At 35.6% G+C, this 12212-nt stretch overlaps 1 protein-coding gene across 5 annotated transcripts in view; it reads right to left on the bottom strand.

Moving 5' to 3' along the window:
• Nucleotides 1-12212, bottom strand: part of THOC2 (THO complex subunit 2) — a 55520-nt gene that overhangs the window by 19089 nt on the left and 24219 nt on the right. For 3 of the 5 annotated variants that reach the window (XR_008735190.1, XM_055727151.1, XM_055727153.1), the window contains exons 13-25: nt 10898-10939; nt 10161-10202; nt 8819-8949; nt 8630-8731; nt 7316-7400; nt 6292-6385; nt 5736-5816; nt 5362-5458; nt 3535-3652; nt 2580-2759; nt 1745-1909; nt 782-1057; nt 190-331 (exon numbers count right to left, since the gene is read on the bottom strand). Coding sequence is in view for 3 of the 5 variants with exons in the window: in XM_055727151.1 (XP_055583126.1) it covers nt 190-331; nt 782-1057; nt 1745-1909; nt 2580-2759; nt 3535-3652; nt 5362-5458; nt 5736-5816; nt 6292-6385; nt 7316-7400; nt 8630-8731; nt 8819-8949; nt 10161-10202; nt 10898-10939 (1555 nt within the window). In the remaining 2 variants the exon portion in view is untranslated. The remainder of the gene's footprint in view (nt 1-189; nt 332-781; nt 1058-1744; nt 1910-2579; nt 2760-3534; nt 3653-5361; nt 5459-5735; nt 5817-6291; nt 6386-7315; nt 7401-8629; nt 8732-8818; nt 8950-10160; nt 10203-10897; nt 10940-12212) is intronic. The other 2 variants (XR_008735191.1, XM_055727152.1) reach the window with 1 other exon arrangement.

The raw sequence follows: 12212 nt of genomic DNA, 5'->3' as shown, positions 1-12212 counted from the left end.
CCTGAAAACCAACTACTTGTCATTTGCAGCAAAGACATAACATTTAATTAAAAGTTTACCTTACTAACAGACCTCAACATAAAAAGTGATCAAATTTTAAAATCAACATCCAGTGCAAGCTGAACTTCTAGTTCTGGGGACAGTGATGACTACAAAAACATCCAGGGTGTTTCTCCTACACACACTTACTTGCCAGAAGCCAATTATCCTTCTCTAGTTTCAGTCTCTGTAGAACCCTCTGCACATGCTCCAACTGCTTCTTCTCTTCTTCAAGGAGCTTGTCCTGAAGAGCTGTGCAACGTTCTTTTTCTTTTTTCTTTTTATTTGGAGGCTATAAAAGACCAATTCAACTTACTTAGTATTATACTAACACTTGCTATAGATAGAGCAGTTAAATTCCCGATAATGCTAAAGAATACTTTAAAAGCTTTGTATTGCACTGAAACATGTTTTGCTCTAGTAATCAACTGATTTTATGATAACTGGCTGACTAAAGTTAAGGCAAAAGTGAACAGCTAAACCACAGATACAGGTGCCAAAGATGGCTTTCTGAAATGCCGATTCTCCAGGAATTTTCGCTTAGTGAAGTCAGTGGTACTTTTAATGTGGGAATTCTAAGGAAGAGTCAATCCAAATTATGTGAATGCGACAAATCAGAATGGATGAATCTGGTCACAACGCCCTCAGATGTAAACAGCCTTAATATAAGATTTCAGGGGAAAAAACCAAGTCTTTCAAGGTTAGAAAGTTTAAACTGGATCATAAAATGATATAAACATACCATTTCCTGATTGTCATCTATGGCTTTCATCTGGACTTTAAGTTTATTGACTTCTCTGTCATAGCTACTATGTGGGACAGCAAGGTCATACATCGTCAAAGACCAGAATGTAGCATAAAACTGAGGACTGATGTCATCCCAAACCTTGGGAAGGTGCAGAGAAATCACAGCATCATGGACAGGAGCCATCACCAGCTCACACGATGTAATGTATTTGTGAACTTTGTGCTGCTGTTTGTTTCCCTTCTCAGCTTTTTTCAGTTCATCATACTTTGACTGTACATCAAAAAAAAGAAAAACGAAGAATTTGTAATCTTTGTACACTAACAATTAATTTGGCTTTTACAATATAGTTTAACTTCTCTCAAAAACCTTTCTATATAAGAAACATTTACATGGGTAAAATGTCATTTATGTACATAAAGCACTGAAGAACATTGTACAGAACTTTTAGTATTCATCCATGTTGGACGGATTTATCTTTCTTCACTGATGTTGCTACCTGTTGTTATTATAACACATTATACTACACCAAGTAAAAATTACTCTCAATACTTCATATTTTAGATGCAGGGGCAAATTTAATTCTGACACTTCCCGAGACAGCCACACCTTTTGGCAGCTGCAACATTTTCCTCCACAGCAAAAATCCATCTAAAAGATCTGCAGGAGAACTTACACATTTGGGGGAACAGGGAGGGAAAGAACTACTGATCACTCAAATCATTGGAAGAGATGACTTTATTAGCTACAACTTCCGTCAGTTGTGTGAAAGTTGACACAGGGCCCATATTTTCTACGAAGATAAAGAAGAACCTATTCCAGCCCACAGCTTCTCCTTTCTACCTCTACTCGTAAAGCTTCTGCAAGCTTTATTTAGCAAACAAACTTCAGCAGGAATCAAACACATATATTGGTAACATGTAATACAGCAGCACTAAAAGAAGGCGAACAGCTACTTACTGAAATATGGTGTGCATACATGGGTCTTGAGAGGAAAAATGCAGCATCATGAGGTGTGTGAAACTCATTACAGAGAACGTCGATAGAAGGCACTCGCTTAATGTAATCCTCTGTGCTTAGATTGGATGCTAAAAACCCACCAAATTGTACCAGGGTGTCATGGCACTACATGCAAAAGATACAAAAAGTTAGCAAACGCCATTATTTTGTTCAAAAGTGAAGTTAAGGAGAGCTTGAAAGCTTGTGGAGTTGTGGGTTTGGGTTTGTTTTTTTAACAATTTCACAACACACAGTAGAGCAAGAACTTTCTCATGGGAGAAGAGATGCTAAATTCTCCTTGACACATACTTCTGTCACTCCACACTGACTCAACTCTACCTGCACCTAAAAGAAAAGAACCCTCCCAAGCCCTAACAAAAAACAACCACCACACACACAAAAAAATCCCCCAAATTCCCCACCTACAATAGCCTGCAAAACTCTAAGACCATTCTGTTCTACCAGAATGAAACAAAACTAGTTCCTAGTGCCTAACTCAGCAAAAGTATTCAGGCTGTTGCCTTAAAAAAATAAAGAAAAAGAAGGTCCTCTAACAAATTAGGATCAGAAAATTGTAATAGCTGGCTTAAAACTTTTTTATGACAGAAGATGTTTTTATCTTTCACTTAGAAGTCACTTGTCAATATAATATATAATACATCTGTATATTTTAATAAGGTCACTGCAACTAATTTTGAAAATTCTTATATATTGCACCAAATCCTTATATACTGTGCTGATACGCTAGAAGTTACCAAAGAAATTGAGAGGTTCTTATAAATGTGTTTTTACTTGCCTGATCATACAGTTTTCCCACCAGCTTCAGATGTTTTTCCCCTCCCTCCTGAAAGATGACACCATTTCTCTGTTGAGCCATAAGCAGACACAGTGGAAGGGCAAGATCATGGTCCAATAATGCATCCTTCAATCTCTGAGAAGATTTTTTTGTATTCCTGATTTGGCCAAAGTAGCCACCCTGCATAGAACAGAAAAAGTTACCCAAGTGTGGATACAGCGCATCAAATTGGAAACAATGTGTGCTTCTGGACTGATGTTACTTCATCAGTATTTCTGCAGTTTCCTGTCCATTGGTAAAACTCTCTCTGAATCCTGTACTGCAGCACACATGTAAGAATCAGAAACTAGTCTTGCATGCTATCTATTAGTCTTTTTACAGAAGAAATGAAGTGACATTTCGGCTTAGGCATCATGACCCAGCATTTCAGATCAAGGTCTGCTGTGATGTGCTCAAAGTCTCTTCTCTGTTCAATACAGACATTTCAGAATTTGGTTCTGGTTATAGCTATTCGAATCCCTACAGAACTGAGTCTAGGTCAGCCTCAACCAGGTCTCTGACACCAAGACTGCAAGAGTTTTGGCTGTTAAAATAGTTTAAGATGTTACTCCACTAAACAGGGAGCTGCTACACCCAGAGCTGAGCTAAAACAGCAGGACTGCACAACATACAAGCTCACTGGGTGCTCCAAGTTGCAGGTCTGTCATGTAACACTGGCTAACAAAGGCTTCTATCGTTAATATGAGATGCTGGAAAGCACAACAATTAAGGCTCACACATAGACTGTCTTGGCTGTCTTTCTGCAAGGCTTGGAAGCTCAGTGGTGCAGGGAAGCTCTCTGATGAAAGCAGTAACAACTTTCTCTGTTATGCTGCCATAGTTCAGGAATCAAGAGTCTTTAAAACCACCGTTAATAAGCAATAGCTATTATTAATTAAATTTAACACAAACACACCTCAGCTTTTAGTTGTTCTCCACCAGTCATGGCTTCCAATTGTTCCATTGTCATTTCTTCTGTAATTTCTATCCCTGCCATTTTCTGCACTACTTCTTTTAAAATGAGCAAATCAAAGCTGCACAGAAAACAGAGAAGTGGAGTAAAACCAAGAAAATTTGTTTAAGAAATGGAAGCCATGAGATTCAATATACGGCACAAAGCAACAGTACGATGCACGTTAAACAACATTTAAATTCTTTTTTGAAGAAGAAACAAGTGTTTCCTTATTGCAATTAAAAAGTTAGTACTCAAAAGCAATGCAGGCATTCAACAAGTGGATTTCAGAACCCCTTCAGAACAATTTCTTTGTTTTTCAAAATAATAGTGTGTGGTGCTATTAAGTACCAAAAAGTTAAATTCCATAAATTTTATTGGTCCCCTTTGTTGTTTTACATGCTTCATACTATATACACATAGTTATTTCATGAACATGGAATATTTAAAATTTTATTAAAAATTTTGAGAGTAGTACAGCCTTAGAAATTGACTGGCAAAATTAGTCTGGAAAGGTTATCTGAAACATGGAAAACATTTTTTACTTAAATTACAGAATATAAAAAACACTCCAATAGTCAACCTGTACAGAGACTAGGCTTTACTTCCTGCTCTGAATTCTGTAAAGGCAAAGACTTTTTCCTCAACAGACATAAATTGTACCATAAATAAAACACCTAAGTTTTATATTTAAATAATTTATATTGTTTATATTTTTGTTTGCTGTTCCAACTGTAAGTATGTTTTCTGTTTAGGAACTATGCAATGCGAGCATATACTTCAATTGAATACTCCAGTCCTATGGAACTAACTGGTCATAGTGCTAAATCCATTTTATTTCTACAATCCCAAATACTGAACTGAATATTAAAAATATTGGTTTTCCTCCCAAAACACTTTAAAGTCTTAATACTTAATTCTGGGGAAAGACAAGAAACATTACTTACCCTTCCTCGGTAGTTCAATGTGATTGTACCATCATCAGAATACAAAACAAATTTGGGACAGGGGAGCACATGAGACTGAGTGTCTACATTGCAGGGAAGGGAAAAAACTAGACTTGAACATAAATACCCTAATATAACACGCTGCGTTATCTCCACTGGTAAGCTGTCTTTCAGTAAGCATATAGGGATTCGTAATGGAAAAAAGTTGGTACTCACCTATATGACAAAAATAACACACTAAAATTAAGTAAGTGAAACAATGCTACTGAGCCATGACAATGGAAGGACAAAAGAAAAAGGAAGATTCATATTGCAAACCTTTTAAGTTGTTTTTTTAAAATTATGATTAACATTGATGTATCAAGAAGCTATTCAAGTGCCACTAAATAAACAGGACAAAGTATTTAAAATAATATATAAAATGTTAAGAGCCATTGTTGCAGAGAAGAGATTATGAGAAAGAAAAAACTAAAACTCTAAGTCATACCCTTTTTTATCATGGATGCTTATTTTGTAAATAACAGTACGGTGATTTCTACGACAATGCTACAGACTGGCAGGGCTTTTTCCCTGTCCGGTTAGTTGTTAAAACAACTGTGTTAAAATAAGTCACAGATGAAAAATCAAGTACTTCAAAAATAATATGCAACAGCTATACAATTAGAGAAAAAAATAATGTATTGAAGAGGGTATTAGTCTTTCTGCTCTTTCGATTTCTTAACCTTCCTGGTATTATGAATGGAGTTTTACCACCACTAGGGTAACTACTATACTGAGTGCCTGCACATCAGCAAACAAATAATACATTATAGAAGTTTATAAAGATCACTTGTGCAAGACTTGCCTTTTCCCAGCTTTCAGTTGGTTGGCTACATATTGAAGTAGACCAGCAAGTTCAATGGGGTATTTTCGGAAAACTGCACCACAAAAGCTAGCCAGACCTAAAGCAAGGAGAAACGGCTGTGACTGCACCTCGGGAAATACTAATAATTAAAAAGCTTTAACAAAGCACATGCAAAATGTTAGCAATTTATGTATTTTTATAAGGCAAAGAACAAATATATTTTCCTATTGATCAAACTTGCCTGCTCTATGTTTTCCTTAAAAAAATCAGCTGATAGATTCAAGTGAAATATTGATCGTAATGAACAATATATGGTAGACCACAGGGAAGGTGAAGTATTTTAAACATTAAAGTAATAAAACAGGAATACTAACTCTGCAGCCAGCTTGAGATTGTAGTGTCATCATGCTTCATTCTCTCCTTCTCAGGGTTTGCCAGAGCTTCAATGATACAGTCTTTAGTGGAGTTAAAGAGAGTATTTTTCCTCAATTTGTAAAAACAAGTTACACAGACCCGTTTTTCCAGCTCCACAATTTGTGATATAAGAACATGATATGCAAGTAGAGCAAGCATGATATAGGCAATCCACTAACATAGTTACGGTACATAAAATATAACATCATGAAAGAAATGGTAACTTACAAAGCAGTTTTACTTCATTAAAATAGTTCTCACTATTTACAAGATCGCTATGCCTTCAAGAACAGGGTGAAAGTAGTAAAAACACCTTTAAAAATGCAAGTATAATTTTCATAGTGTGAAACAACAAATAGAGGGTTCTGTAAACTACTAGAGCGCAAAGGTATTTACAAACTTCACTAAAATGTCTAGCAAAAAGCAGCAAGAACAGAAAACACAGGCAACAGATTTAATCTGGCTACAGGTGCAATTATCTCAGTAACAGACATATTGAGTTACATAAAAGGATACATGCCAAGACATCGTAGTTCAGCGAAGTGAGGTATTTCAGTGAATCGACAACTGGAGTTATTAAGTTATCGTATTTTTGTATTTGTGATAAAATCTGAAAGTTACAGAAGACACTCAGCTGAACAGGAATGCAATTCCTTACCTTTCACATAGTAAATTAAAACCATTTTAACACCTGTCTTCAAAACCTACACAAAACATGCTTTGAAGTCAATTTAGGAGAAGGTCTTAAACCACTTTCAAAGTAATAGGTAATCTCATTGATTTATTATGTACCTTAGAGACAGTGAAACATGTCTCTAACATGTCAAAATAATTCTGTATGTTTTTTTTCAATGATCAGAAAATAAAATCATAAAAACATTTAACTCATTTTTCTAAGAGAATTTGTTTCTACTTATAATAATAAAAACTAAAAAAAACCCCTATGTCATGAAAGAACACAACTGAACTGTACTAATCAAATTTTAGAACATTCACTTTGATACGTTATATGTGTGTGTGTTTCAGTATTAATTTCTTCAGGCAAAATCTAAAAACTAGTAGATCAATAATAAATCACACTTGTGAATAAGGTGGAGGTCCACCAACATACTTGTACACATCTCAAGCATTCTGTAACAGCAGGTAATCTTAAAAATAATTCCCAAATTCCTATGTGTATTTCAGACTTTGAAGCTTTGTTTTCTACCCTGACATATCTTCATCACTTACATATACAACCGCCCAGGGCGACCTAACCTGAATCTGCATTATGCATAGCCTGATCAGTACATCCTTGTACCTCTGAGGCCCACCTGAGTTACCTCAAATTAAATAATCTGCTCCTATAAATAAGTGGATGTAACTTTCTGTGCAGCTGTGGTTAATCAAGAGCTACCGTCATATTTATTATCTCAGACCTGTGCACTACCACGTTTTACATCAAAAGTAACTGCCCTCTCACCAAGACAGCAGATCCCTTCCTATACTTTAATTTCCAAAGTTAAGATGAAAGAGTATTCAGATACATGTAACTACATACATAATCAAATAAAATTGTAGGATTGCTGTGGCTGAGCTTCCCAATTTGTCTTCCAGAGGGTTTCACATTTTCCTTAGTTAAACGCCTGTAAAACAGAACATATTTTATTGCAACAGACAGGCTAAAAGAATACGAAAACGACAGGTTAGTTCCATTGAAGAAAAACCCATTTAGCTGCAGAGATTAAATTCTCACTAGCAGATGCATTTTTAAGAAATCTAAGCATAGGAATATTACTCCCATGGGAATCTGAAATTTTTAATCCTGTAACGTGCAGATAGTACAAACAAACCAGGTGCCCCTATATTACTTTGGACTGCATTCTGATTTCAGTTCTGAACATTCTGTTTTCAGAAGTTGTCAGCGGGACCTATACCACATATAAAAACAGTACGTGATGCTGTTACTCTCCTGCAGATTTAATTTAGCCACAGACCATTCATCTTGCATTTGTTGCATTCTGTTCATTGAAGAACAGTAGTAATTTCTTTGTTACACTTCCACAGCATTCTCTACTTGAACACACAAGCTTAACGCGGAACCTGAAATCTGTACACAGAAGTAAATTGCACACATAGCAACCTCAACAACTGACAGCATTGTGGCTCATCTGCACAACTGAAATCCACTGTACAGGAGAAGGGATGTAAAATTTTATGGTCTATGCTAGCTACGCAGCAACTTGGAAGAGAATCAAAGTCATTGTTTCTAGCTTTCACAGCTGCAAATCCAAAGTCTTCCACCCAGTAACAATTATTCTGTCTTGACTATGTAGAAAGGTTCTAATTATCCATATTATAAAACCATAGCCTTTGCTTTTGGCAACAGCAAATGGAGAACCCAAATCCCTGACAAAGATGACAAAGACATTAGATGTGAGGTAAATCTGAAATTGTTGTGAGAAGATGAGAATGAATCATCCCATTCAGTTCAACTTGCTGCCCTACTTTCAAACCTACAGAAACTGTGACAAGGTTTTTGAGACTCTGGATTAAAAGAGTCTCCATACCTAGAGAAAATACGTTGCACACTGACATTTCCATGAGCAAAGCTATACATCAAACAATAGCACAGCCATGGAAAAGGTTTTAAATAATTTAATGGGACATTTTTCACAGATGAAATACCATTGTTGGTGAGAAATTTGTCTTTATCCTTACTTATTTGACAGTTTCTAATCACAGTACATTAAATACTTCATGAACAAAGATTATCAGTGAAATTACTGAGTCATTAGAAAGGGAATGTATTCATCAAGTTTTTGTCTTCAGTTGGTGACAGTGTATCACAGGTGATAAATATGAGATTACTTACTTCATGATATATTTGGCTCTGTCTATGGTTTGAGCTTTAACTTTCACTAGAAGTGGGTGACTATTGTACGTTTCGTTCTTCCATTGCCCATAAAGACGGTACCTTGAAAGATTATAAAGGAAAACTATTTTTAGGACTGTCAATTTGAGAGATCAGTTCCAAAGAATGGAAGCAAGTTGTTCTACTCACCGGTACTGGTATGGAAAAGTTTTGAACATTCCCCATAATTCTTCAGACATGCATGCATTGCAGTCCATCAGAGAGAGAGATGGAAGTAAGACTTGATCAGTAATACTCAACAAACAGCTGAACAGTATCTCCTGAGATTAAGACAAAAAGACTTGAGGTAACTATCAAGTAAGTACATCAGAAGCAATGCTATGCACGCCACGCACAAATCGCACATCTTAGCAGACTGATAAAATACAAGTTTGCCACAAGGTTAATAAGACTCCCCAAACAAAAACAACAACAAAAATCTAAGCAGCACTTAAAAATATCTAATTAATCTTTTATTAGATAATTTATGGACCATATATACTGTTGATATTTTGCCTATATATTTGAGCAAAGCTAAAGTTTTCAGTAAGTTGCACTCATTTTCAAACCAAATTTATCATTTAGAAATGGATATACTGTGTACTTACACAAAGTGCAACAGGAGAAACTACACTAAAAGCAGTTGCCAAAATCTATTAAGGTATTCCTTGCCACTACTTCCATTTTCAAAATTCCAGAATAAAACCTGAAGGCATTATACATGCTCCCAAGGCACAGAACCCATTTTCAGGTTTTCAGCATCCTATCCTCACTCTTCTTAAACATTTCTCTTTCCCACTGAGGGATGTCAGAATGACCATAGCAACAAAAAAAAAAAAAAACCACAAAAACAACAAAAACCCACACCCACACAACGAAACCCATGCACAAAACAAAGCAAACAACTAAAAAAACCCCAAAACACACATAAAACCCCAACAAACCAGAAGAGACTAATTTTCCCTGCCATGATTCAGGAAGTCAGGAAAAGTCTCATGACGAAATGAGAAACAAGGGTAGTAAGTAATAATGAAAACTGCGCACATATTTTTTATCCTTTGTATTGAAAACTCGCTTGTTTATTTAAAAAAACCTTTTTTTTCTAAGTTAGATCTCAACTGGATACTTGGGTTTCACTGTGATCAATCTTGATAATTCACTAAATTATAAAATTTTAAAAGAAATTAGCTAATAAAGAAAGAGTTGCCATAGTACTATAAACACTTCCCCCATTTCCGATTTCTCTTTTTCTCTATGCTTTTCCCCAGTAAATAATCCTTAAGAAACATGGTGCCACCATGAAAAGTGTATTTATAGAATATATAGCTGGAGGTATTCTAGCTGATTCTGAGAAAATAGGAAGCAGAATGCACTGGACTAAAAGGTTTGAGGAACACAAGACTGTACAGAGAGAGAACAGTTCTACGGTTACGAAACATTTGCTCTCAATTACCATCTCCCATGAGAACCTCTTCCTCCAAAGTAAACTCACCATTTTCTCTTTATCTTCCTGTTTGCTTCCATCAGACTGAAACTGTAACAAAAACAATCATGTTAATTGTAAAGTAATTAATGTAACAGTTTCAAAACAAGGCTACCTCAGCAAAAGCATAAACCTGAAGGGCCACATGCCTAGTAAATGTTTAATTTTCCAGATTTGTCAGCATTAGAATATTTTTGAACAGAAATTCAAACGCATAAATGAAATGCATTACTTGCATATATAAGGGCTTTGTGCACTGTTGCTCAAAAAGAGGTAATAACTAAAATATTGAGGAAACTTACTATTATGCATGAAATACTGTACTTTCTTACTGGAGAGAAGAAAAAAAAATGCCCTAAGCATTCACCTTCTACCTAAAAAGCAACCCCAGGACTTTCACCCCAATTATCAACAGCCATAGATTATTTTCCCAACCTTTCACAACAATACACTCATAAGCTTTTAGTCTTCATTACAAAATTACTTTTTCTCTCTTTTTGATCCGCTCACCATGAAAGCATATTAAGCTATCACACCAGTTAAGTGCACAATTATTTTGAAGGTACACTTGAGCATAAAAGCTGCAGTGCAGTGTTAGTAATCTAACTTTTAAACTACTGTACAGGTTAACTTACAGTCAAATTACCTCCAGTTATAAGTATTTCTACTGTGTGTTAAATGTAGTTTCATAACTAGAACATGCTGATGGCAATAGTGCATTAAAAATAACTTTCCCTATGTGTTACCTTAACCACTCTGTCACTGACGAATTTCTTCATTGTTCCAACCTAGAGCAAATAGCTAAAATGTTGCTCATTCTTCTCAGAAACACAATAAACTATCATATTCATATATTTACTGTAAAACTGCACAAGATATTCCTATAACCAAGTAATCTCTATTCTACAGTACATATCCACAGAAACAAGGGCTTTCTCACAGACCTTCAGTACTTGAACTTAATTACAAAGTAGTCCTAATAGTCTGCTGACAGCAGTGAAGTTAATTACTCCCTTGACATTATAATTTCCAAACTAACCACATTGTCACTGCAACATAGCATATCACTCAAGTATCAATCATCTCACAGGCCAACAAGACAGAAGCATGCTATAAAACAAGAGTATTAACTATTGGGAAATTGCATCAACATGGATGACAAGATGCTGAGAAATTATATATCCTACAAAGATAGGGAAGTAGGGGAAGATGGAAAAGCTTGAAGTTACTGTGACTTTACTACAACAACTACTTGGAACCCAAACTTAGCGTAGGTTCCGCCACTTTATCATTGCATCTTAGAACCCATCGAGAGCAAACTTGCTTGCCAAAATCTGTTAAATTAGACAAAACGACCTTCAATCCCAAGAATTATCTGTGTTCTCAGCTCTGCATCATCAAGTGCAGCTGGACATGAAAGCTTCCTCCCCTCAGGTGGCATGTAAATTTTGCACATTCCAATGTTTGTTGTAGTTGGAATAAAAAAAACACTTTTAAGAAAAAAAGGTTATAAAAGTGAAAATCTTCCCTCCATTACCACTTCAATCAACCAACCTCTCCAACTTTCAGTTTTAATTTAAAATAATAAGCTAGGTTACAAAACCAGTGATTTTTAAGTTGGGGGGTATGTGTGTGTGTTTGGTTTTGATAATAATAATTCAAAAATTACATCCAAACCCATTAATTCCAACGTTTCTCTAAGGTGGTATTTAAAGAAAAAAAAAATTAAACTCCTATTTTTGACTTGAAAATAAAACAAAAGCTGCTAGACAAATAGCAAATTGCTGGAAAAGCAGCAAAAGAAATCCTTAGCCTCAGTCTGAGCTACTGAGTACATTCCAAGGGAGTTCAGAATATAAATGTGACTTGCAGCCTTTTAAGATAGTTCACACTACCAATCTTTCAATATATACATGGTAAAGAGCCACAAATCTCAAGAGGCCATTTTATTTCTGAAGTTGATGATTTAATGCTTTATAGGGTGCTTTCTATTTCCACACTGAACTCAGCCTTAGGGGCATCCAGAGATTTGTCACAGCCCCAAGTTCAAGTGCAGCATTT

The sequence above is a fragment of the Falco cherrug genome, chromosome 15 (genome assembly GCF_023634085.1).
Source record: "Falco cherrug isolate bFalChe1 chromosome 15, bFalChe1.pri, whole genome shotgun sequence".
NCBI classification, from domain to species: Eukaryota; Metazoa; Chordata; class Aves; order Falconiformes; family Falconidae; genus Falco; species Falco cherrug.
This window is presented reverse-complemented; position numbering and strand designations above follow the sequence as displayed.